Raw genomic sequence first — 26,037 nt, forward strand, 5'->3', positions numbered from 1 at the left:
CGACACACGACTCGGAGCGACGCTGAAACAATTCATGCGAATCCGCCTCGCACGAGGGGCTACTCGCTTTCCTAGAGCATTCAGAACATTGAAAAGTATTTTATGTATCCAAAAACTGACGAAAAATTATTTCCTCTTCCCTGACTCAATAAAAATCTTTTGAAGATCTATGAAATGATGAAATATGCAGAGTTTCATGTTTCAAGCAACCCATGCAACTAATCGCGTGAAATCTACTCTTCACGTAAAAAAAACCATCCGTCCAAGGAAAACGTTCAATTTATTCGCTAATTATGATTATCTTGCTTTGACTGCAATAACGATCAAACTCAACACACAAATTAACAACTTGGAAGATACAATTCAGCAGGAGCAAGTTTTGCTATCCTGCGCACTGATCGTCTTAATATCATGTCCATCGAGATCATCGAAGCGCTTGGGACGCCCTCGTCTGCCTGGCAGAGCCGACAAATCCATAGCAGTCTCCATGCGCGCCATCACGCGCTCCACAAGCATCTCTACAGCCTTCTCCACGTTCTGGCCAGTGCTGGCGCTCGTCTCCAGATACGGAAGTCCGTGGCGCTCCGCAAATTTCTTGGCGCGCGATTCACTCACCACGCGCAGGTGCTCCAAATCGCACTTGTTGCCGCACAGAACGATGTCTGGAGTCTCGCAGTACGCGTGAAACTGCCCAGAAAGTCATAAGTTTCAGAATTTTGACATGATCATATTGATTTAGAAAGGGGTTAAAGTCACCTTGAGCTGCTCTATCCAGTTCTGCACCTCCAGGAAAGATCGCTCGCTCGTGAGATCAAATATCAGAAGGAATCCCATGGCGTCGCGATAGAAGGCAGTGGTGAGACTCCTGAATCGCTCCTGCCCTGCCGTGTCCCACAGCTGGAGAAACAGTCGGTGCGTTCGAGCGCCTGACGTGTAGAGCTGACAAAAGGATTTCCACGTTAAAATTTGCTCAAGTTCTATTCGCAAATAGTTTTGCTTTAACACCATCTGTGGTCATGGAAATGGAAGTGAAATCTGGCAAATACAATATTATTGTCGGTTACTGGTTTAATGGCCCCAATTTGCCTTGATTGCGAAATAAACGATTATCGTATTAGCAATGCAGAGTAATACTACATGTGTACTTTAGTCACCAACATGATATTTAGTGTAGTTCAAAGGTGATCTTGTAAATAATTAGAAAATGGTCAAAATGCATATACGACAGTTGTTTATACGTTTTTATGTATATTTTAAATAGAATGTTCCTATTGATTTTCACCTCAATCATTACAATTCTTTTCTGGGATACAGATTAAAGTTTCTGTGTGTTAAAAACAGTTTTATAATTTGAACTTGATTAGGTAATTATAAATCAATGAAATATTGAATTTCATCAAATCTTCAGATTGCAGCACGCAAAGGTATTTGGAGCGTTGAATTTATCACTTATTGAAAATGTCACAAATTGCTGGTGACCCAAATGTGGTGGAGTTGCTTATTGACTTTTAATTGGACTCACTATTCGCTTCTCCCGGAAATCAATTCCCACCGTCGATATAAAACGCGCTGATTGATGAAATACGCCATCTGTGTACTGGTACAGGAGGCAAGTTTTGCCAACTGCAGAATCTCCAATCAGCAGGAACTTGAGCAAATAGTCGTAATCCGTTGAACTACTCATTTTCACGAAAAGCTCCGAGAGCCAATCACTACAGTCGCACAGTCAACGGTCAGGTTGGAACTTCTCGCATAATTGCTCACTCAATTGAGTGCCTATTGGGCCACTTTCCTCCTCATAGCAGCATAATAAATTCTAGGAAAAAGAAGCTACAGCATCTGCCGCCTGAAAAGCTGTGTGTGCAAGTGGAGTGAGAAGAATATCGATTACATGCCAACCCTCTGGGATAATGCTGTATTTATGTTTGAGCGATACACACTTCCTGTCCACCCATCCCCACCGCCCAACAGGCACAGTGGAACTCAATTTCCTACGGGCTCCCAGTGTCCACCCTCGAAATATTCCCCGGACAGGATCCAGTGCATTCGGAAATCGGAGGAATGCTACTGAGCACAATTAATTGACTTCCACTGTAATCCCCCCATTTGCGCCGCCACACTCTGAATACCACCTGCGGAGTTGTTGAAAATTATGATATAGTCAAGTGCAGATATATTAAATTAATGAAAAATCATAATGAATATCTCAACAAGAACGACATTCCACCCAATTTAGACCACTCGACGGCGGCACAATATAATTAAAATTACACCCACTGTAATCGAGGGTGAAATTGGGGATGTAACGATGCTGGATATTTTCAGATGTTCATCATTGTACACAGTTTCATGGGCACCATATTATTAAAATATAATTAGTCGTCAGCTGCCTGTGCACAATTTCACCTTAACTCTGCGTACGCGCGCCTCACGTGAAATTAAGTGAGAGAAAATTTGTGTCCAGCAGGGATTAAAACACAGCCATCACACGCACAGCATTCCCGCCGAGAGGGTGGCCTCTTTAAAAATAGACACCTTCCCTCGTGAGTGACGGCCAGAAGCCTCGTGGCCACTCCACCGTGCTCACAATAGCCCTGAGTCGCAGGCAAACTCCGCTCTGGCCGAAACAATGCCCCACAAACAATGCTGCACCCCCAGCAATTGTATCGCAAAATCCTGGGCAGCAGAGCGAAGAGTGTGTGCGACCTTGTCCGCGATTCAGGTGAAACTGCGTGAGTTGCTCTCACTGTCAACCTGTTGCTTCGACAACCGCGGAGCGACTGAAGCTACAGGTCTGGGCACAGCAATGTACGCTGTGATTCATGTGGTGTGCCTCCTTCGTAGGGACAGTGAAAGCTCTCACATCAGTGGCAATGATGCGCACACGCATGAAATTGCAAATATATCCCACCAAAACGTGATACATAATAAGGAATTGTTTCATAGCAGATTAAATTACACTTCACATTCTTCTCTACAGGGATAGAAGAGAGCTTTGAATACTTTTGATCACCACTGTTGGAATTCACAGCGACGACGCCGTAAAATTATTTTCATCTATTCATTAGAGAGCGTTCCACCATCAAGCATTCAAAGGGCTTTAACTGGAATAATGGGAAACTTTCCTTTCCAATTTAGTCCAACGCACCTGATACCCTATCGCTACACATTCCATCTCACTTCGCTTGTCTTCTGCGAGAGGAAGCGTTATTAAATTGTGGTGATTCTCCCATTGAACGAAAATTTCAAATCAACTTTAGAGACAGAGCTTTGACCTAAATGCAGTCATGTATACCGTTCTTCCAATCATCACTCGATATCAACAGCAACAGTACCAAGAATTTCGATTGAATAGGACTTTTCACAGATTCAGTGAATGAGGTTTTGAGACACAATTTTCTAATTTTCTAAAACACATGTCACTTCTGGCTTTTCATTCCAGCTTTTTGAAAGCAAATAATTGATTTTGTGGGATGATTTGGTGGATTTAAGAGGACTTTACACATGTCTTCTCTTTTATCTCTCTCTCTCTCTCTATGTACAAACTGTACAACTTATAAGCGCACGATGTACATGGATTTAATAGACTCTCTAGTCTAGCATAGAGCAATTTCTGCTTCACTCCTCTTTTGTCAATTTATCAATGAGCTTTCCTCTTGCAAACATCCCCAAAAAGCTTTCAAATCTGAAGCATTTATGTGAGATTAACAACATAACTTTGCAAAGTGGAAGTGTTGAAGTGAAGTTGAATTTGTATCAATTCTTCTGCACTGCTAAAGTGTGAGATAACCATGCAAATTCATATAAACTTTTCTGTGTTTTTGACATAAATTCTACACTCACAATAACATTACCTTGAGCTATTTTGCCAACATAGTATGAAAAGTTTGTGATAAAATATTTCACAGTTTCACTGCTTCACGTTCATAAACAATAGCTGATAAATTGTAAATTGCTTCCACTTTGCATGTAACTCAATTTAAAACCGATGCGCCCTGACATTGCCACAGAAGCAAAATCAGGAGGCACGGCATTTGATAAAATAAGTGAAAAACTCACCATCACACGGTGTAGCAATACAGGTGATTATCTCTGCAACCGATGAATATCTGCCTCCCTCGAGCGACGGGCGATGAAAAAGCCTCTCCCGGAAGTTGCTGACTACTCTTCACTTGTCCAACTTCAGCACACAGTATCGTCAACTGTCCGGAAGTAGTGCAGCAACAGAGAAAGGCCTCAGCAAAGCGACATGGTGTTGAGAATATCGGAGACGCTAATCTCGTTTTCCATTCAAGAGATAACAATGAGTCTTCTGGGCGCACTCTTAGACAGTAAATGCAGCTGTTGTGGCATCCAAAGGCGACCAGGGCCGAGTTGGCACTCTGATTGAAAACTGTGAAGCTGGAAAATATGTTTCCGGACACTTTGAATGGATTTTCTGGCTGTAATGTGTGATTTTCAGCCACTGTGAATGTGTTTATCGTGCCATTGACTTCTGCAATCACGATTTTCACTTCCTTTGCAGAAAATTCAACAATAGCAGGAGATGAGAAGATTGGCGCTTTGAGATGTGTTTGGAATACTTGATTTCCAGTCTTAGTGTCCAAGATCTCCACAGAGCCATCAAGAGTTGCTACCAAAATATTATCAATACGAATGTGCAGAGGATTCGCCAGAATGCCTTTATCTCCTACTTTTCTACACCACATCACATTTCCTGTTTCCTTGCTTAAGCACCAGACATTCTGTTCGTGACTGTAGTTTCCAAATATCACAACTTCACTCAGTACCAAAGGTCGACACTTAATCATCGCTCCTGAGTCAAATTTCCACACAATTTCCTTTCTACCAATTGAAAACTTATATAAATATCCTCTGTAACATCCAACAAAGCCGAAACCTGAGCAAAACGCCACTTGGCTCTCAATTCGATCACTCAAGACCTCTTCAAAGAGAATCTCTCCAGTCTCGCAGTTTAGAGTCATCAATTTATGCGAATGACTTCCAACTGTGACGCTTGTAGATAATATTGAAGGCGTTGCATCTACACATTTCCCCAAATTCGCTCTCCAACTGAACTTTAACTCTAGTGAAGTTTTTGTGTTTGGAATGTTAGATGACTTAAAAGTTTCTTCTGCTTCTCGTTGGATTGATTTGCTTGAATCCTTCACATAATTTAGAATGCATTGCAAATTGAGGTCAGGATTGAGAAGCATTTGGAGCAAATCAGCAAACTCCCTGTTATACTTATTTTGCAGTTCGCAAACCAAGCGAAGAGCTTTCATTGAATCTCCTCCAAGATTGGGAAATGAAGTAGAAAGAGAAATCTGTGGCTGCACAAGTTGCTTGATTAGTCTTAAAAACTCATCCTCGATGCTATCAATGCTGCATTTTTCTCTCTGGATTTTCCTATAGAAATCCAAGAGCTTCTCTTCAGATACTTTTCCATGATTAGACTGTGGAAATGCATCTATTCTCACCGCTTCATCGGGATTTTCTGCACTCGACAGTGTTTCCTTCAGTTTATCTAGTAAATTCACCTCCTCTTTCTCACTTTGATAGAACAGAATAATTCTTCTGCAATCTTGTAAGAACAATCCATGACTTCTTTCGACCATGTCAATTTTCATTGCGCTTTGCTCAATTTGCGCCAAATTCACTTGCTTTCCAAATCGTTTGATGATCTTATTTGATCGCGATCGGATGAAAATCTTCTCGTTCTTCACTTCAACAATGTCTCCTGTGTTGCGGAAAAGAGTTTTCTCATTGGAAATTTCATTTTCACCATCTAAAAGGCACTTTCTGCTTTTACTTCCAATCCAGAGTTGTTTATCGCGGATTTCCACTTGTATTGACTCATCGAGAGGCTCTCCAATGTCGACTTCTTCGTCATCCACTAAGTTCACTTCCTTCATGTGACTCCAGCAGGATATTTCAGTTATACCGTAAATATTGAATATCTTCACTCTATCATTTATACATTTCATGAGACTTTTCTTGGGAAAACTCTCTCCTCCAAGAAGGCAAATTTTCAGTGAAGATTCAGGTGCGAAAACTACTTCCTTAAGAACTTGTTGGCCAAAATTCGTGAGAATAGTTGGAGTCATCTGTAAAAATGTCACTCTGACTTTGTTGGTCTGCACGAAAAGCTGCTCAGCAAACTTCCTCGACGGAGCAATCCTCAGACGATCCGTTGCCACCAGGATTGTGGCTGAATTGAGGATTCCTAGCAGCAAATCCACGATGAACGGATCAAATGTTGCTGGTGAAGTGCTATAAATCACATCATTTGCTGTTAAATTCAGTCTTTGACTGAAAATAGAAGAAAAAGGAGAAAGATGAGAACTCAACAATGGCAAGATTAGTAGTATTGTGACAAAACCTAATTACTTTATCGCGGAAATGTTGGGTAAAATGCAACTCCACGGAACTCGAACGATCTTGGGCGTTCCTGTGGATCCGGACGTCTCCATCCAATAGGCAATATCATCAACATGAGCGGTGATTTCTTCCTGATTCTGCCTATGCTGACAAATGAAGACACTCTCGTTCTCGAAGATGCCAACTTCCCTGCAGTTGACATACTTTTCTCCACCAAAAAGGTTCTTTGGATGATGTTGAGATATGAAGAAATTGATTTTGTGCTTCTCAAGAAAACACTGAAGATTGTCTGCAGTCTTCCAATTCGTACAGAAGAAAGAGCAATTTGAATTGATAATCCTGTTGATGGAGAGATTCTTGTTGGCTTACAGAATAAATTAATCATCACATCAATACTCACCCAAGAAGGACTGGATAGAGAAGATAGGAACTCGTTGGCTGTGGCAAAATTACAAGTATCACACATTTTCTGGTAACTAAACAATTCAATTCACAACTTATAGCTAAACTGTAACGCACTAGATGTCTGTAAGTGGTGTATTTCAGATCCAGATGATCGTTGCAGTGAATAAGAGCTGGTTTTTCGCTCTTCAGCATCTTTTCAAATACTCCCGGAATGTCCATGATTGACACTCTGTGGATTCACTCTAACCTCATCAGCATGGAAGATTCAAATTTTAACTGTTGAGATCTGATGTCTTGGAAGAATTTAGTAGGAATTCAGGAAGTAATTGAGACGGAATTTGCCATTGGCTGCACATCGAGGCCCATAGAATTGAGGCATTAGAGACTGATCCACATAATCCACTTTCCCTCTGTAAACTTCGTAGAGGAACTTCTTCATAATCACATTCGATTTGCTGAGCTGCACAAGAGTGTTCTTTCTAGGCACAGTATCCGGTGGCTCAAGAATCTCAGAATCTTTCTCATCACAGCCGAAGCACATGAAGTTGTCGTTCGCTGTTTTGCGCCCATTAAATCGGGCACAGTTGGTATGAAAAACGTTCTCACACGTGAAACATGTTCCTCCCACCTGCGAACCAGGTGGAAACTCTCGTCCGCCGTCAGCTATGCAGCATCTGGCAGCACAGATCAGGGGTGGCGCTGAGGGATCCTGCGATCCACCCTCGCATTGGTTCAGCATCCAGTCAATGTCTCGATTGGGAACGAAAACACCACGTTTCTGGGCGATGCGGCGGAACTCCGAGTGCCTGCAGATGAGACACTTGAGGCCGTATCCGGCATGAAGAGCGAAAGTCTGCAGACAGTCGCGATGAATCCATATATCAGGGCGACAGTGAGCTGGAATACACTCTAAGGCTGAGTAGCCGCTAAAGCTCTCAGAACAGATGAGGCACGTTCTTCCCGGCACGAATTCCGGAGGCATCTTTGCCGGCAAACCGGTGTGAACTGGACAAAAGGCTTTCATCTCATCGAACTGAAACAGCCACTTATTCCTTGCACCACAAGTGAAGTGGCACAGTTTGGTACATTTCCTCTTCTTTTTTGGATCATATCCACACTGGACACTCGCGTAAGGAAGTTTGCAGTAGCAGCAAAGCTGAAAGATGACAAATGTTATTAAATACATCCCGACAGGTGTTTTTGGATGCTCTTACATATTTTCTACATTCGTCGACTCCCTGGAGAATGTCTCGGTAAATAAATCCTTGGATGCCTTCATTGTCTGCCCCAGTCTGCTTTATGGTTGTGCTGAAGAGCTGAAAGGTATAATTCGGATGTTAAGAAAGCGTCACTATGAGGAATATTCAATATTCTCACCAAACAATAGTAATGACAGTAGATATCATTGTAGCGAAACTTATCTCCGTAGAGTAAAGGACTGTCTACAACCTCTTTGCACACTATGCAGTTCATCGTGGGCCGAGATCTGGACAAAACTGGTGAAGCTTCCGTGGTGCAGCTGCGAAGCCCTTCACATAACCTCACAATGCTTTTGACAGCGCGCTCAGCGTTCCGCCGACATCCGCGCCACTATCTTCCAGCATTCAAACTAAAATTCATCGAAGTGTCCAGGTGGAAATTTGAATCAAACGAGACGCAGAGAGTAAACAAATCTTGCTGAAAATCGGGTTTTCACAAATCAAAGCTTTCCACGCAATTTATTTAAATGCGCTCCGCACGTGGTAAATATATCGGGAATATCTGTATTAGAGACAATGATAGAATAGATGTTTCTTTATCATCTTTATTCTTTGAAACTTTTATCAATACAATATCACATGGAAATAAATTAATTAATCCTAGCATCTTATTTTCTTCCTTTTCCGTCCTCACATCCCATCTTTCGCTGTTTTCATCGATCACTTACATGCGATATAAAAAATTGCAAGACACCAAGAAAAGGGTTTGATGTTGTTTCACTCTGAATAACTGAATTCGGATTGCTTCATTTGCGTAAAAATCGTAAAAACTTGGTGTAAATGGACTTGTTATGTACAAGTCCTTCGAGTCTCATTCTGCTCTCATCTGTAGAGGTTGAGAGAGTATTTTTGCAGTAGATAACTTAATAATGAATTACTCAGTCACTCAAAGTGAAGCACTGTTGGCAAAAGACCCGTCGTAAAGGCTTTGCGATACGTGATCTTGCGCGGCGTGTCGCAAATGCACAAAAATTGTCATTTTATAATTGCTAAAAAAATGGTACAAAGATTCATACACAAATTCTTTAATTTTTTCCCGCGACACGTCGCGTAAGCACGCCAACATCATCGGAAAGAGTTCAATAAAATGCGTTGGATTATTTTACCTCACACACTATGATTAATTATGACATATTTATGTTCGTTATGCATGCTTTTCAACTACCACAACTTCTATCTATCACACGATAAACAAGATATTTTCTAGGGTATGCGATGCTTCCTTCAAAAGGGTCAAAGTATGCAATGCTAAATCTACTCCCACATGGGCAATGCATTAATATTTGGCGCCAGAAGTGGGACTGATCTGCTAAGAACTTTAAGTCTGTTGCACACTCCATTACGAACATGAGAATTTTAAAACACATGAAGTGTGCGAGAGTAGATAAGTGGATTAAAAATTCGTTACCTCATCAAATTTAGAGAGCTTGTCGATCTCACTTCGATTCTGTCGGAGTCACTTCGTCACTCTCCGGAAAGTCATCATCGTCAATTTGATCCTCCTCGGCATTGTCGGAGTTCACATCGAGTTCACATGTTGAGATTTGCTGGCAGGAAGCTGTGGCTCCCAGAGAATCATCGCTGCTGCCCTCCATCGCCTCCCTCTCGGCCGTCCTCATTGACTCTGACGACGAAGACGCGTTCTCATCTGCGGCCCTTCCCTTGGCAATGCCAATCGACTGGGGCGGAGTCCTCTCCTCATCCGAGGACACATTAGCACTTCTAACCACTCCGCGAGACGTCGAGGGGACAGGCGACGACTGGGACTCCCTCAAGTCCTTGCTCCTGAAAGTGCCGTCCGTGATTCTTTTCACATTCCTCACGCGTCCATTGGCTGGCCTGAAGCTGTTATTCTCTGTGTTCAGCTCCCAATTCCGGAATGGGTCCGCCATATTGGCCCTCTGAGCGAAGCTGGGACTCTCAGATCGCGCCCTCAGGAACGGAGATTGCTGCCGATGCGCCCGAGGCGGGGATTCCGGCCACAAATCCCTCCTGTTCCCATACTCACACTCCCGGACTCTGGCCACCGACTGATTGTTGCACACCAGTCGACGTTGTCCCTCCGTGTCTGCCCGAGGACGCATCTCGGCCTGGCCATTGAAGCGCACCAAGCCCTGCTGATGACTCCCAGCATCGCCACATCCTTCGCAATTCCGGGAAAACATGAAGTTGAAGTCGATAATCTTGTAGTCCGGCCCCTGGCCGATCCACAGCGGCAGCCACTTGTTCACCAGCAGCCATTGCAGCGATGACTTGGAGATGCGATTGAGTGTCGAGGTGTGATTTGAGGAGGTTTGCTTATTCTTGCCCTTCGAATGCTTCGGAATGGCGCCTGTGGGTCTCTGCACTGGGAATGTTCCTCCAACAGACGGAGCGGTGTTATTGCCATTAGTTGCCCGATGGATGTTGTTCATGCTCTGCGAATTCTCACCTCCCAGACAACTGAAGAAGCTGTAGCTGCTCTTGACTCCGTTTGCATTGTCTTTTGTGTCACAGCACTTTGCGCCAGAGCTGGCATTCAGGCGAATGTGGCCTACAGTGCCGAGGTGGGAATGCCCCAGAACAGCATAATGCCCTCCGAGGTTGTAGTGATCAATATTGCCACACGAGGAGCTCAGATGACGCTCAATCCTGCCTATTCCATGGCCAATAACGTCCAAACGTCCATAAACCCTGGAGCCAGAGGCGGAACTGCTCTGTCTGTAGATGGGATCCTCTCGAATCTGCTCGTAGATGTTCTCATATCTGATATAGTTGTTGTAGTGATAGGACTCTGTGTCGTCGAAGCTCCTCTGGCGATGAGGCCGGCTGGCCGATGTGTACCTGGGCCGATTGGGATTGAGATCCAGATGTAGATTGGCTCTTCTTGTGTTTCCAATCGTATTGGCGGCGAAACTCCCTCTCAATTGGCGCGGCACATCGTATCCCGCCGTGCGGTCGTACAGTTCATTGCGAAAGCCTGAGCGTTGTGGTTGTATCCGGAAAGAGTGGGCCTCGTGGGCATCAGCAGCAGGGGCAGCTGGAGCGGCAGCATATTGGTCGATCGACTCATAGATGTTCTCGTAGTGTGGATTCGAGGAATTTTGGGTGACATTCGATGGGGTGTTCTGGGCATAGCCCACAGCACCTTCATTGCCAGATCCTTCGGCCTGGCTGTTCTCCTCATCACCACAGTTTGCATACCGCGCCGCTGCGCCCTGCTGCTCTATTCACATGGGCTTATCAATTATACACACACCAGCATAGCTTCGGCCGATGCCCATGCTGGCGGTCAGCGTGCGCCACGTGTCATTCTCCGGACAATACACTTCCACGGACGAGAGATTCGACGTGCCATCATCTCCGCCAACAACGTACAACAGTCCATCGTGGGCAATCACGCCGGCATTACGTCGACAGAAGGACATATCGGCCACAGGATACCACACATTCCTCTCCGGATTATACGCCTCAACTGACTTCCGCACCTGCGGCCCATCGTGGCCGCCAACAGCATACAAAATGTTGTCAAGCACTCCCACACCAGCTCCACTCCTCCTAGCCTTCATCTCTGCCACCTGAGACCACTCATCCGTGGCCGGATTGTAGCGCTCAACGCTCGCCAGGCACTGCCTCGAGGCCCCGTCATATCCTCCAACGGCATAGAGCAGCTGATTGACCACTCCCACGCCCACTGAACTCCTCCGAATGGACATCGACGCAATCATGCGCCACTCCTGCTTCCGCGGATCGTAAAACTCCGCTGACGACAACCCAGTAGATCCGTCGAAGCCACCAACCTGTAAAACACAAATCATAAGCCATGAGAAAATTTTTCAACCCACTCTAGAGACTAAAAGTCGTAGCAGTCATAGTATTTACTCACCGCATAGATGAATCCATTGAGCACAGCGACTCCCAAAGTGGATCTGCGAGCTTCCATACTGTTGCAAGTGGACCATGAATCCGTTGCGGGATCGTAAACATCAACTGTGCGCACTCTGAGTGATCCATTGAAACCACCAACAGCATAAACTCGATCGCCAAGGACAGCCAGACCAGCCCTGCAGCGTCTGGTGGGCATTTCTGCAGCCTGATACCACTTCTCCTCCCTCAAGTCATAACACTCCACCGATCTGATGGCCTTTGGCGCCTGCCCTCCGATCACCAAGAGCACTTTGGGCAGTCCAACAGGCTGACGAGGAATCGTTCTCGGGGTCTTGAATGAAGCCTTAATCTCTCCTTTAAGCAAATGATACTTCAGCGCCTCAATGAGGTAGTCTTTGCATTGGATATCTCCCTTGAGCAGGGGTTCCTTCTCCACGCGCTGCACCAAGTATTCTTGCGACAGGAGCGGCAGTCTCACGTACTCCATTAGACCCGCTAAATACTGCTGCCTCACTGGTCCGTCGTAGTTAATCCACGCCACAACGCACTCGAACACCTTCTCCTCGGATGGCACTGAGATCCTGTCACTGGAGATGAGATTGGCCACTTGCTCGTGAGTGAGATTCAGGAATTCGTCGAACTGCACCACTTCGGCAAAGTGTTGCTCAACGTAAGCGTCAGCATGATTCAGCAATTCAATGCATCCGTGCATGTCGGCGAAGTCTCTGATGCCCAGACAATTGCTGGGATCCAGCTGCGATTGGAGGTAATCGCAACAGGCATCCCGGACATCGTTGAGCTGCAGCAAGTTGGCCGCCGTGAGCAGAACTTGCACATTTTCCTCAGTCACTTCCACAACAGATGTGTAGACGTACTCAATGAGCAGCTGGAGGGCGTGATAATCCACTCCTTGCAGTGTTATTCGATCCTGTCGCGACTCCTCGAAGCCCGTGAACATGGCGTAGAAGTAGGGACTGCAAGCTGCCAAGACCATCCTGTGCGCTGGGATTTCGATGTCTTCGGCCACAAGAATGATGTCACAGAGGAGGTTTTGCCTGGAAATTTTAATTGTCATTTGAGAAATTTGCTACACTGACCCGAATTCTCGCGCCAAGATCAAAATGTATTGTTCTAAAATTAAGCTCTTTCAAGCAGTCTTTGTTTTCAGCTGCAATGACTAGCAATTTCATGGAATATCTCACCTCCTCATCTCGTTCATCTTGTCGAAGCATCTGTCTGTATGCTGTTGATTCCTGTATGAGCCAGTCGCCTTGTCTTTGGCATTCGTCCGTGGAATCTGCTTCTGCGAGCTCTCGTCCAGTGAATTCTGACTCGCGTAGCGGAACAGGATGCAGCTGTAAGGATCATCCATACCGTTAAATGTGTGTTTTGAGCAAATATGCTGTGAAGCAGATGGACTTTATCACTCCCGATCACGAGGCGAGAGCCGTTGACGCTTGTTTTCACCACACGAGTGAATGAAAATACTGAGATAACAGCGCGAATGCGGTCACGTTTCCAAAAACCCGCGGTATCCAAATATTTACCAATACCGGATCAATTGCTAGCAACAAAGAGTATTTTTGCGACTCTTTCTCTCAGAGCTGAAACCTCTTTACTAGAGCGACACCGAGTGGAAAATAAAGCGCTAGCAGCTGTGCACTCGAATAGCGTTTCAGCAATAACACATTGAGCTATAATTTAATGAAATAATTGCGCATCTATTAAAAATATCCCGATATTTTTAGACTTTTTGCGAGCATCGCTGTTTTTGATTTCACGCGACCCCATTGGGCAGTTGCGTGCAACCTCTTCATTCTCACCTTCCTCTCTCCAAACTGCCTGTTGGATTGTTGTTGTTGCCATTGTGCTGATTCGTATTTCCATTATTCTGCTGATTTGTGCTCATCTTGGTGACTTTCACGGCACCAGAGTCAGTGGTAAACGCTGTCTTGGACGCTGTGAAAGTGCTACTTGGTCAGTCTTGAGGGATTTTTCACGGAAAAATCGAGAAAAACCCCTTCCGTCAATTTGACACTTGAGAGAACAACAAGCACAGGCAATAATTTCTATTTTCCCATATTTCCACGTGAATTTTCCAGAATCTCACACCACAAACACATGAAACAGCACCTTAGACTTCTTTTTCAAGTATTTTCCAGCCGATATTTGCAGATTTTCCACGGTTTTCATCAATTTTTTCCGCACAACACAAAACCACTCTCACAGAACGCCATATTTTTCCCCTCGAAATGTCACTCTCGTGAGCAAAGAACAGTCGCACGGCGAAGATTCGGGACACCCAGCACGATAAATAATTTGTTTTGGGAAATGAGGAAGAAACGCACATTCTTCCTTATGCAATTTCTGTCCGAAAAAATGTCGTCAAGCAGAAAAGTTATGAATGTACTTCATAGTGTTCGTAGTAAATTACAGAATGAGGGGTAATTAAGGCATGTGAACCTTGAATTGTTATCGCAATATGCATAATAAAACAAACACATGATAGTGCACAGCCTTTTGTGGAATTCTTTGTCAGGAGCGGAAAAGTACAATTACCTATACAGCAAGAAGAGGAACAGGAATGTGCGAAAGAAGAGCCAAAATTGCTTAGAATTTCTACTGTTTGCTATCTTTTTACTGACACAAATGTAAAAAAAAAGGTTTTTATTCGAGGTTGCATTTCAAAAATTAGAATGCGTATCTTGCGTACTTATGTTTACTGGAATTGGAAATTAATTTGGAGTAATTAGAAAAATTGGAATTTCTAGTCATACAGCTAATGATATAATTTCTCTTTCTCCCCCCACGTGATCTTATTTAATTCGCATTAGAAGAAATATGATGCTGTATCTTGAATAAACAGAATGAAACCACAATACTTTGTTGGTTTTCCTCACATTTGAATTATACATTGTTGTGAAATGAAGGTGATGATTTCTGCAAATTAGCAGAAAGATTTCTCTGGCGATTGCTCATCCGAATCCCATGAATGGAAACCTCTTTCATTTCCAGTAGTCACAGCCATATTTCACCACATATATTGTCTTCCCGCCTGTCACTCAAAGTGCATGGGATCAATAAATAATAAGATCGCAATTATGCCGTATCGCGTCAGACATCGGCATGGGAGTATGCAAATGCTGCAGCCGCTTAACAATTGGCGCTCTTTTTTCGTCAGGTCTCAGAGGAGTGTATTGGTTGTAAAATATGCAGACTTTTTGCATAGCACGATAAATTATGCGCGGCTTCTCGGCGATGCTCGCGATGTCCGGATGTCTGGGTGAGGGAAATATATTGATTCTTTGGCAATAGACACGATATGAATCATGTGAATTTCTCGCGATGCGACCGATGAACCTGCGGTGAATCAGATGGGAATGGGGATACATTGAGACGCTTTGTGGGTCTGCACTTGTTCAAATTGACTACAGCGCGTTCTGGGCCGCCGTGGCGGTGGTATTTCTTGAAATTTGGCATTTTAGCCACACACGCCGGGGTTTTTTGTCGCCTGGAAAAGGTGCAAGTGTCACATGTGAGGCGAGACATTTGCATGCTGTCCGTGTGGTGGAGAGGCTTATCGCACACTCCCTGACTCGGGCGATAGTGCGACGGAGTGGAAGACTGTGTCGACTCCCTTCCCGCGCAAATCGCGAGACCCACGCTCGGCTCGGTGGAAAGAAATTGTCTAATGTGCTGTTAGTCAGACCGAAGCAACGGCTAGATCCACACTCGAGTCTTGGAGCTCTGGCAACTCCCGGAAATCGGTGGACTTTTTCATACGCGAGCGCGAGAGTGTATTGGCCAAAACGTTGGCTCGCCGCAGTAGCGTGACACACTGGAAAAACGCGACTTTAAGTGTTGAGGGTAAAAAGTGCAAATATTCCTGATTAAATAGCACTATATGATAAAAGTTAAAGTGGAATTTTTTGGAATTTCGCGCGAAGGTGAAACGAGATACTTGAGAGCGCGTTGCTCACACAACATCCAAACGGCAAATCTCACGAGGTTTGGGATTAATCATCGCGGTTCTGCAGGAGAGAAAAAAACAAGTGTGACTCTCTTGTACTGGATCAGCACGACATCATAGAGAGATTTTTCGTGGCGCAACAACGTGAAAATTTGGATCATCGCGAAGCGCAAATAAAGGTGAATTGGCAACAAAAAAAAAATAGCTATACTCCACATTGCGGTTTTCTTATGCCAAGTCAGTGCTTTTTACCATTTGGAAGCAAACGTACTCCGTGTGCCAAGTGAATCACAAAACAGTGAAAATTCATAGGCTATATTGAAAGCAGAAAAGAACACACACTCTCCACTCTCGTGACGCAAAACATCAAGTTCCCCATCGCGCAATATCACACATGATAACAATTGGAAGTGCTTTTGATTTTCAAGCACGATTGATAAGGCGCTTTTTCACATGTATTGCGGCTCTTGTTCCCCACTTTTCCGCCATATAATTTCTTCCCCATCCACCTTTGACACAATTTCCCGCTTCCATTGATAACCATACAAGAATTGGAAGACAATTGATTAGTGCTCTTTGTAAGTTATCCGAGCATAAGAGAGACTTTCTCGACCCAGATATTGGCAATGCCGAAAAAAGAGTTTGCAAGTTGGTCAGAGTTCCTTGCGGGGCTTCTAATTCATGGAATTAGGTGAAGTACGTGATGTACGCGATAGAGATCTTCATGGTGTCTCGTAATCCATCACTATCTTAAACGAAACTTCCACTTTTACGTTGTTGTAAATTCCCTGGAGAATAGAAGTTAAGTTGTTTTGATACGGGAATTCCAGATGATTGCAAATTTTCGCAGAAGTAAACAACGAGAAATATGGCGTTTTTTTTCTAAATATTTAAGTTTAATTACATTTTCTCCGCAAGTCTGAAGTAAAGTCTAAATTTTTACATGACAAATTGATGGAAATTACGAACACTTTTGTTATGAATGATAATTACTGACAAAATATTGTTAACGGAGAGGAATTAGCATAAATTAGCATGAAAAAAGTTAAGATAATGAATGAGTCTGCAAATTTACAGAGAGCGTCAGAAATGTCTCAATAATGATAAACTTTTGCGTTTATCGTCTTAGACTTTACGACCTTTTCAATAATTAAACATTTTAAATTACACAGATAAACACCTTGCGTAAAACATCAATTTCTTACCACAAAATAAATTTGTATAATACCTAAATTTTATGCAAAAACGATTAATAACAGTGTAATACCCAATCGTTTTAGAAACAAAGCGTTATTATTCACTTTCGGAACATTTTTGACGCCCACTGTGTGAAGATACAACAATAAAAGTTAACACAATGTAAATACAATTTTCTGATATTTGTTCCAGTTGCCAATTTCTAGAAGCGATAATTTTGCAAAAGTAACATGTGATATTTGGGTGACTGATAACGAATAGTGTTGAAAAATCTACACTGCTCTTTGTGTGGGCATTTCGTGTTTCGAAATGATCAAGGAAATTATGCTCAATTAATTCTCTTCACTTCTGCTCGCTAATAAGAATGTGCTAAGCGACAATGACTTCCAGATGCATCAAAATACGTATTAATGTGAATGACATACACGGAAAATTTTACACGACCATTCGCCTCAGAAGATAAATAAAATGCACTTGACTCGCAATTCGAGTCTTCGTCAATTGAAGGTGTGATGAGGAAAATTTCCGGTCTGCCACTACAATAAACATGTGGATGACTTTCAAAAATACACAGAGTTGCTGGGTTGTGTTTTGCTTCACTTTTCGTAAACACACAGGTTAAATAAATAATTTTTTCCTCTGTTTAACATCGCACGCCGCACTGAGAGAGATGGTCAATATTTTCAAACATTTGCGGTAAATGCCTCAATCTCAATAATGTTTGATCACAAAGTCTCTGCAGACATTGTGTGGAGGTGTGAAGATGCGAATTACTTTTTTTATCGGACTTTGAGGATTTTGGTGTTTCTGCGATAACTGTACAGGTGATAAGATTACCAAATCTGAGCTAAAGAATGCATTGTGAGTGTGACAGGGAATTTGTGAATGTAATAACAATAATACAAAAAGGTTAAATACTTTGTAATTCCTACTCAAATTCCTTCCTTTACTTTACACGCGGAAATAAATAAAGTGGATGAATTTTTGAAATTCTTTCAACGCTTGACTTCTTGCACTATCATATTGCTAAATCACACAAAAGCAAATCTGGCTTTTCCATAATTTCTTGCATTGGTGAAACCTTCACTTTTTTTGCGAGAAAAGTGAAAACCTTATTCAAATGACGAAGAGCAGTCATAAATAAGGCTGTTAAATGGCTACGAACTTGCCCTAGTTTTGTGCTCTTATTCTCATTCTCTGTCTGTGTTTTTGCCCTTTTTCCTTCGTCATAGCCATTCTAAATATGGGTGGGCAAGTTTCTCCACTGGACATCCCACAATTGAATAGAGCGGAAGACTGAGCACATGATCCACTTTTGAGCAATTTCTTTGAACAAGTGGAGGCCAAGCGCTCCTTTTATCTTTGCTCTCACAACAATTCCATGAGCGATGGACGAAGATGAGTGGCACGAGAGTGTAATAGAAACAAAACAGAGTCAATAAACTATTGATCCACACCATCGCCATCAGCAAATGTGATTCAATCTGTGCGGCTCTCAATTTGAGGCGTAAATAAAAATCAGAGCTTCGAGCTTTTGCACACCAGCGTTAATGCCACTGAACTACTTTGATAAGAGTTAATGAAATTGTCTTATCAATTTTGTACGCAAATTCAATTCAGCGTCGTCAACCTCAGACGAGCTCACGCGTTGGCACAGCTTTTCTGTCACGTGGATTGTGGCGAATGAAAAAGTTTATGTATTTAAATTACCCGCGCAATATTTTAATTGATTCTTTGAATGTAAAGCGCGTGGAAGTATTTGCACGTTCAATTGCATAACATCGCACGAAGAGAGTCACCGAAAGAGATACATATTTGCAATTGTGTTTAATTTTTTATTAATCAAAACTCCATTTGAAACTATGTCAATGCTGTATGGGCAGAAACGTGCCAATAGTGATGGCACTCCTGCGAGGATGGGAGTTATTGACAGACGCAAAACTTCCAAGGAGATAAAGAAAATTACCCGGAGATATTGTGAGCTTTCCCTGGGAAAATTGCGTGCATTCGAGTGGGCGAACGGAAATTGGTGTCGTTGGAGACAATTTAATTTCTTGTGACATCCAAGAAGAAAAATGAGCAACGCTTGGTGGGGATTTTCTCAATATAACAACCAAAAAGGATGGGCTGTTCGTGATGAGAATATCTTACACACTTTTCTCGCTGCAAAGCTAATCGATTCACACCAATATTTGTCTAGGGAAATTGGCGTTCCCATTAATGGTGAAAGATTATTCATTATTACCCATTTCACCCACTCAATGTGCAGAATTTTTAGCAAGACAAATGTTTATTGATTGTCCTTAAACACCCACGAGAGTATACTTTTCATTTGGGGGATAATAAAATAAAATATATTTCTCAGGGTTGAACAGCACATTTTCGCAGTGTATAAAACTCGAAAGACACAGTATTTGCAATTGTGATTCCGCGAGAATAGCAATAAAATAAAAGTCATATTGAGGGTTTCCATAGAACTTCTCAAGGAGTCTTTTTACCACTTGGAATTGCATGCTCATGTGAGGAGAATTGCTGAAAGTTTAGAGCTGTAAAATTCCACTTAACGAAATAGAACCCCAAGGAGTAGCAATCACAGAGACAAAGGAACGCTAAAAACGAATCGTCATTTCCTCTGCTAGAGTTGCATTAAATTAATTGACATCTTCAAGCCCTGTGAAAATTTAATAAATCTCTCAAGCTTTCTTTAAACTGTCTGTAATTTGAATTTAAATCGACAATTGAGATGGAATTTTCTCTACAAACCAGAAGAATGCTATAAAATGTCTTGCATCCATTCATCCGTATCGACGAGAAGTGTGGGTGTTGCATTGTTCACTGCCTTCCACAATACAAGTGCGACTTCTCCTCATTCACAATATTAGTGCAATCCTGCAGCATTGTTTACCCACAATATTTGTCTTCGTCCTCCCCAGAGAGAGACAGTGAAGGAGAGACGGAGCTTCTGAAAGTCATCCTCCTTTCAAAGCCACCCACACTATTTCGCCATCGACCATGGAATTTCTCCGGCGAACAGACAAAATTGAATTACGAATGGACACCAATTGTGTGATAAAAATAGCGGAAAAATTTTATTAAGGGAGAAAAAGGGAGTGAGGACGATGTTAAATTCTGTGATGCAGAATCAACATGTATTTATTTAGTGATTTGTGTCCAGAAAAGTTTGCTTATAATAAAATCCCACACCCATAAAGTCTCGACAGATAATAAGGAAAGTTTTATCTGTTGAATAATGGTGATATTGAAAAACATGAATATAGGATACATTGACCTTTTTGCTTTGATGGCTGTTAGTGCCGTTCTATTGGCCATTCTGTGCCGAAACACAAGACCCATTGAGTAGATTGAGCACAAAGTAGAAATACAGAAACATTTATCGTAAGCCTTTAACATTTCTACAACCCTACTCAATTAATGGAAGTGTGGAAGGGGATGGAGGGGAGAGTATGCAACGTGCTTTCACACTCGAGGGACAAGCAGATTGATGAGCACCAGGAATGTAATCATATCCTGCTGAAAGGATCCATTTCCCTATGAAATCACAGATAAATTCTCAGGAAAATTGCAAGGGACGTGTTTCTGATGATTAAATGTTTAAAAATGTCTTGAAAATACGGTTCTTTTCTCTCTGTCTTACTTGGTTTCTTTGAGCTAGAATATCACTCGAGTGGATAGAAGGTGAGTTGTGATATTTATCATCTACAGATGCACTTTCAATGGAATCAACTTTTTGAAGGTGGATTGTGAGAAATCCCAAAGAATCCACCAGGCGTCTCCACTGAGAAACGCATCTCTAGAGCAAAAGCTCCCGAAAGCTCAGATATATATAAAAGTGCAGGTATCTCTGCATAATTGTGGTGAATAAGTGTAGAGAAGACGCAAACGCAAAGAGCCATCTTGCGGAAGACATTCTCCTGTGATGGCGAGCGAAGCATGTCAATTCAATTCATCATTCTCTCTTTGGCACAAGGTTCTCACATGAATAGCGCCTTACATGAGTAATCTCTTCAGTGTTGACGTCTAAAAATAAAGAATTAAAATATAGTGTAACGCAAAAAAGCGTAATCTCGACGTAGAACTGAAAGAGGTGGGTTTTGGCTCTGAGAAACCGTTGCTCTCGTGAGCTTTAATTTGAGGCGCCACGGACGTTTTTTGCTCCTTGCGCTATTCATTCTTCTGACGTGCTCCTTTGGTGCTCTTTTTGCTCTCGCAGCAGCCACTCAAAACACTGGCCGAGCAAAAAAGATGATCCGCAATGGACAGCAAAAAACAAGACCTCTGCCAATTACATGATAGACGGAGATTAGAGGCGTTGAGCAATGAATGGTGTGTAATACAATTCAATTGGGCATTCTGCGAAGTCTCTGGCCCTTCCCTCAACCTTCTTCCGTCATAAAATGCTACGCTATCGCCTTTCCGATATTGCTGGCAATGTGTGCGGATTCCACATGTAATTGAACTTGCACACAGAGTCACCAATTTGGCGTCTAAATGTCGCTGAGCACATGTCGAATTGGAGTAGTTCTCGTCATTCTGTGTAAAATTTCACACAGGGCTGATGCGAGCTTCTTGGGAGCCCGAGTCTCTGCAAGAGTTGAGTGATTATGGCCATTCGGAGGAAGTTGCGTGATCTCGCACTAAATCCCGGACACACTGGCGCGCTGCCAAGTTTCTCAGCCGAGATTTTCTTGCGACAAATTGCCATCCAGGCACTTTAATCCAAATGTGCAAGAATCATCCACTTGTCCACTTTCACCCCGCCCACTCGCGCCCAATCTCCATCTCTCTGACCTTCCTCATTGTCAGTCTGAGTGCCCCCCATAAATAATGCATGAAAATCTCTCACCAAACATCCACCCAATATAGGCGATGAACTTGAAACCGTTATTCAGTAATTGCAGCAACATTGCACTTAATTTCTCAAGCACGCAACGTCGTGTCATCCGCCTCATTCTTCGCCACAGTGACTCCGGAGGAGCCTTGATTAGTCGTGCGACCCAAGACACTGGACGCGAGAGATCACTTGCGAAAACGCCATCCATCAGAGCGCCGAGCCATGTGCTTCTGGGCATTCCATCATTCATTGCCGCCGCTCGAGCTGAGATGCTCAATTTTATGGCAGTTGCATGGAATTCTCGCGTGGTCAATCTCAGTGCAATTGGATACTCTGCGGAATGCGAGATTTTCAGAAGGCACGCCGGCAGAAGGCCGCCACTTTCGAGTTATTCGGTAATAAACTGGCCTTTATGACTCTCCCGAAGGAACAATCTTCCGGGACATTGCGCAAGGCGTGAATATTTGATGAGATTCACGAAAAAAGCACCTCTTCTCGAGAACAATGTTTCTTTCTCTGCGAATGCAGTAAAATTATGTGTACATAAAAGGAACCTTGGATGAAATTGATTAATTTATTTCAATTTGAGCTCATTTCAGCCAGCAAAATATTTACATTTTTCAGAACCCAATTAGTAATTGTATGAAATCAATCATCAAATTTGATCAGTCCTAATTACATTGGTGAAGTTTTATTCTCCATATATTTGAGTTTTATAACAAATTAGGGCGAATTAATAAAGGTCTCTGGAGCGAAAGACTTTTCCTTGACAGAGAATCCATCAAGAGACAAAAGCCAGGATTCTGAGGCGCTCTCTAGCGATATTACATAAACAATCTCTTCTGATTATTGATTCGATGCGAGGCAGAGTGATACTGATAAATCCCATTCAATTTCCCCACATCATCGGCGTCAAGTGATATTTTTTCAGCCGCGCACACTGCAAGAAAACATCATATCGATACATGACACTGTCGCTCCCATTTCCCATTAAACGCTCCACCACTATTAATGCCGAGTTATAGCACAATATGAACTTGTGCAATTTATCATTCACTTTTCCGTAATTCTCAGCGACAGTTGATATGTGGCGCCATTTAATAAATTTATTCAAGCGCTCTCGATGAAGGGGCTTCGCAAGCGCTGCGCTGTGCCTAATTAGAGAACGTGTGCTTCGATGGTTGGTCCTGTGTCAGGAAAACAAGGATCCGAGGTCACTATCAGGACAATTGGCACGTGTACTGCACTTTAGCGAGTTCTTCCAATGAAAAATGCCCTCCATTCCGCTTTTCAGCTGAAACCCGCGCGAAATCATCAATCAGTGCTCCTAGAATGAGCACACGAGCGATGTTTCTCAACCCTCGTCAGGCTCTCCGTTCGTTTTCAATCGAGAATTCTGCGCCGAATTTCCAGGCTTAAACTTGAAGGATTCTCCAATATTTGAAGGGAGAAAAGGAATGCTGCTGAGAAGCTAAGAAAATGCTTCCCAATCTGATAGATCTTATTTTTGACTCAGAGCCGCACGAGGGTTAAGAAATCAACGATGGGAAAGTAGGAGGGAAAAAGTGAGGCATTGCAGAGAGCATGAATGACAATGGCGAAAAAACGAGCAATGGAAAAGAGAATATCATTGAGATGTGGTGTAACACTTACAATCTGTAACATGCTGTTAATTAATTTAGCATGTAATTGAGATAGGTGGAAGTTACCACGTGAGTTCCGACAGGGCGTGAGATGGATGGTGGAAAGAAGATGATGGAGCGCCAGCTTGTGCCATGTTACTTATGCAGTCGTCATTCACACAGTTCGATGACTCTGGCCAGAAGAGGTATGCGAGGTACACCGCAGAATGTGTGTGCGAGAGAGACGCGTACCTTGGAGGCGCCCATTGTGGCTGCAGCAGCTCCTGATCCCTGGGTGGAAAAGTACTCGTGGCCCAAGTGCGCACGGGGATGCTCACGGAGAGAGAACATTGCACCGTGAAGATGCGGATGTGATCATGGGCGGACGAAGAAGCGCCGATCTTCTAATGCCATCACCCAAAATTCTCCCAAAGCACACAGAGTGTGGTAGTGAGATGGCACACAGATGCAGGAGTGACTAAAAATATCAGCCAACTGCGTACGCACACCAGCTCGGGATGAGATGAATGTGCGATCGCGAGCTGATCGCGAACAAGGCACAAGGGCGAATGCTGAGTGTGTCTGCAGCTCGTGTGCTGGTGAAGAAGAACGGGGAGGCAGAACAGACAGTCAGTTTCGATTTTACACTTGCAGTGTGAACTGGTCAAAACTCGTTTAAATCGCGGAGTCTCTTACCTTTGATCGCGATCGCGCACATCACGGCGATTGTGCTAATCAGCATCATTGTTGGGACCATTCCGCGAGTACCAAGTGTGACCAGGCAATTGTGCCCCCGCGCGTCCGAGGAGTGTGTGAGGAGCGCACGGTGTGAAAAGTGGTGGATTGCCGAGTGAAAAATCTCACAATCGCAGCTGAAATTGCCGACACGGTGCTATTTATACATATCGGAGAGAAGAGATCGCTTTTCTATACGTTTGTGGTGTCGAAATAACGTCTAGAAGGAGACGAAGAGTGGTGAAAAGACGAAGCAGCGATCGCCACATACTGAATTGATCGTGTACCCACACCATTTATACAACTTTGACAACAAACGCTTGGTAGTGTTGCACCGTAGTTGGTGTAACACCCACATCCATACTCTCTTCCAAGCCCCCGCGCCTCTTCCTTCCTTCCTGGGCCCCGTGCAACACGTCGCATGACGTTCCTCTGGCCCCAGCCATGAGGCTCGACTCTCATTGTTCGCGCTCTGTGGATTTGTGAGCCCACCAGCTATTCACATATTGACATTATCAATGGACGAGCATCCTAGGGGACATGTGTGGTGGTGGCGAGTGTTGGTGATCTGAAGGAGAACGGCAAAGCGACACTCAAATGAATGGAAATTTTAGTACAGAAGAACCCGAGAGTGTGTAGCCGACATCTCCACAAATTGTTCGTAATTACATAATTTACACGCTTTCTACTTTAGCTTAGAAAGCCACCAACTATCGTTGTGTAAACAAACCGAACTCAAGAACACTCCCGCGCTCCCGAATCATCTCAAGGGTGGTCCCCACGTCAGAGGTGAAAGTATCTCCGAGGATTTTCCTCTGCTCGGGGCCCAGAGAGTGCGACAGTGTGTGCGAGAGTGAGAAAATGTAAGAGCAAACATTACTGCCTATGTTCCCCTATTTGCACTGCACGACTATAGCATATAGCCATGGACTATATTGTCGTGGCTCTTGTGATAACGATTCGCGTGTTAAATTTCACAATGATAAGGCCTCTGTCGGGTGGGCGGCTCGGTTGGCATCACACAAACTTATTACTTCCAATTTCTGTCGTCATTGTCACTCATTTTCCTAACACGTCTCTTCTCCATCCTTCCGGCACAGGTACTTAAGGACAGTTCACGCTGGCGACTCCAGGTAATACGGCACCTCCCGTGCTTTGGCGCGCACGGCGAAAAATCGGTGAGTTGCATACTTTACACGTACAATTGCTATAGACAAAGTTTGGATTTAGCGATAATCTATGCGAAAACGAAGAGGCAAGCGATTAAGAAGTTGGCGAAAACTCCACCAAATCATGGACTCTTGAAGTTCTTTATGAATGAATGTTCCTGACTTGAAAACTTGGGATAATTGTATGGAAAGTGTCCTTAATGACTGTAAAGAGTATAATCAAATATCTTAAGTTAAAGAAAAAAGCAGAGTGCAAAGAATGTTCCAAACAATTGTTTAACGTTTCCACTTAGATGATGTCCTTATGTATTGAGAAAGAAGTGGTGATTTTTTGTGGATATTGACTAGATCAGCAGTTTTGCCTTCATGAGAAGTTAAGGGTTCTGAACGTGGAAATAAGAAAAATATATATTGGAAGGCCATAAACGCTCCACTTTCGAAGTATCCCCAATCTGTTCTTTAGTGATACATATATATGTATTGTGTTGATGTGTTGTGTCTGGAGATGAATCCCCAATAACGGACAAGCGCAATTTGCGTCAAGACCCTCATCGAGCATTCTAAAATATTCCAAAATCCA

At 43.3% G+C, this 26,037-nt stretch overlaps 4 protein-coding genes across 5 annotated transcripts; all 4 read right to left on the bottom strand.

Annotated features, from left to right (window-relative positions):
- Window positions 1-261: 261 nt before the first annotated feature.
- Window positions 262-2,267, bottom strand: LOC132262725 (ras-related protein Rab-27A). Its single transcript, XM_059762074.1, has 3 exons — window positions 1,523-2,267; window positions 757-939; window positions 262-687 (listed from the first exon to the last, which is right to left on the bottom strand). The coding sequence occupies exons 1-3, from the start codon at window positions 1,682-1,684 to the stop codon at window positions 364-366; spliced, it is 669 nt and encodes a 222-aa protein (XP_059618057.1). The 5' UTR covers window positions 1,685-2,267; the 3' UTR covers window positions 262-363.
- On the bottom strand, window positions 1,689-7,549 carry LOC132262723 (beta-alanine-activating enzyme). The gene is made up of 4 exons (XM_059762073.1): window positions 6,782-7,549; window positions 6,391-6,720; window positions 4,060-6,312; window positions 1,689-1,854 (listed from the first exon to the last, which is right to left on the bottom strand). The coding sequence occupies exons 1-3, from the start codon at window positions 7,003-7,005 to the stop codon at window positions 4,062-4,064; spliced, it is 2,805 nt and encodes a 934-aa protein (XP_059618056.1). The 5' UTR covers window positions 7,006-7,549; the 3' UTR covers window positions 1,689-1,854; window positions 4,060-4,061.
- LOC132262406 (G2/M phase-specific E3 ubiquitin-protein ligase-like) lies at window positions 7,091-8,281 on the bottom strand. The gene is made up of 3 exons (XM_059761679.1): window positions 8,164-8,281; window positions 8,001-8,102; window positions 7,091-7,942 (listed from the first exon to the last, which is right to left on the bottom strand). Exons 1-3 carry the CDS (start codon window positions 8,257-8,259, stop codon window positions 7,091-7,093), a joined length of 1,050 nt encoding a protein of 349 aa, XP_059617662.1. The 5' UTR covers window positions 8,260-8,281.
- A 415-nt stretch (window positions 8,282-8,696) lies between these two features.
- Window positions 8,697-14,368, bottom strand: LOC132262827 (ring canal kelch homolog). 2 transcript variants are annotated; one of them, XM_059762262.1, is made up of 4 exons: window positions 13,736-14,347; window positions 13,115-13,267; window positions 11,911-12,967; window positions 8,697-11,824 (listed from the first exon to the last, which is right to left on the bottom strand). In XM_059762262.1, exons 1-4 carry the CDS (start codon window positions 13,819-13,821, stop codon window positions 9,482-9,484), a joined length of 3,639 nt encoding a protein of 1,212 aa, XP_059618245.1. In that variant the 5' UTR covers window positions 13,822-14,347; the 3' UTR covers window positions 8,697-9,481. The 2 variants fall into 2 exon arrangements, with proteins under 2 accessions (XP_059618245.1, XP_059618246.1); XM_059762263.1 differs by having other exon boundaries at window positions 11,255-11,824; window positions 13,736-14,368.
- Window positions 14,369-26,037: the final 11,669 nt, after the last annotated feature.

The sequence above is a fragment of the Phlebotomus argentipes genome, unplaced genomic scaffold (assembly GCF_947086385.1).
Source record: "Phlebotomus argentipes unplaced genomic scaffold, Phlebotomus argentipes genome assembly contig_15, whole genome shotgun sequence".
Classification (NCBI taxonomy): domain Eukaryota; kingdom Metazoa; phylum Arthropoda; class Insecta; order Diptera; family Psychodidae; genus Phlebotomus; species Phlebotomus argentipes.

Bases quoted from the DNA above. Each gene is read 5' to 3' on its own strand.
- LOC132262725 (XM_059762074.1), bottom strand. From the start codon at position 1,684: ATGAGTAGTTCAACGGATTACGACTATTTGCTCAAGTTCCTGCTGATT. The intron at 940-1,522 runs GTGAGTCCAATT...TCCTTTTGTCAG, and splicing joins ATTTCCGGGAGAAGCGAATA to CTCTACACGTCAGGCGCTCG. The intron at 688-756 runs GTGACTTTAACC...CTTTCTGGGCAG, and splicing joins ACTGGATAGAGCAGCTCAAG to TTTCACGCGTACTGCGAGAC.
- LOC132262723 (XM_059762073.1), bottom strand. From the start codon at position 7,005: ATGGACATTCCGGGAGTATTTGAAAAGATGCTGAAGAGCGAAAAACCA. The intron at 6,721-6,781 runs GTGAGTATTGAT...CTCCATCAACAG, and splicing joins CTCTATCCAGTCCTTCTTGG to GATTATCAATTCAAATTGCT. The intron at 6,313-6,390 runs GTAATTAGGTTT...TTCTATTTTCAG, and splicing joins CCCAACATTTCCGCGATAAA to TCAAAGACTGAATTTAACAG.
- LOC132262406 (XM_059761679.1), bottom strand. From the start codon at position 8,259: ATGAACTGCATAGTGTGCAAAGAGGTTGTAGACAGTCCTTTACTCTAC. The intron at 8,103-8,163 runs GTGAGAATATTG...TATACCTTTCAG, and splicing joins ACTGTCATTACTATTGTTTG to CTCTTCAGCACAACCATAAA. The intron at 7,943-8,000 runs GTAAGAGCATCC...GTCATCTTTCAG, and splicing joins TCGACGAATGTAGAAAATAT to CTTTGCTGCTACTGCAAACT.
- LOC132262827 (XM_059762263.1), bottom strand. From the start codon at position 13,821: ATGAGCACAAATCAGCAGAATAATGGAAATACGAATCAGCACAATGGC. The intron at 13,268-13,735 runs GTGAGAATGAAG...TGATCCTTACAG, and splicing joins GGCAGTTTGGAGAGAGGAAG to CTGCATCCTGTTCCGCTACG. The intron at 11,825-11,910 runs GTGAGTAAATAC...TGTGTTTTACAG, and splicing joins TCAATGGATTCATCTATGCG to GTTGGTGGCTTCGACGGATC.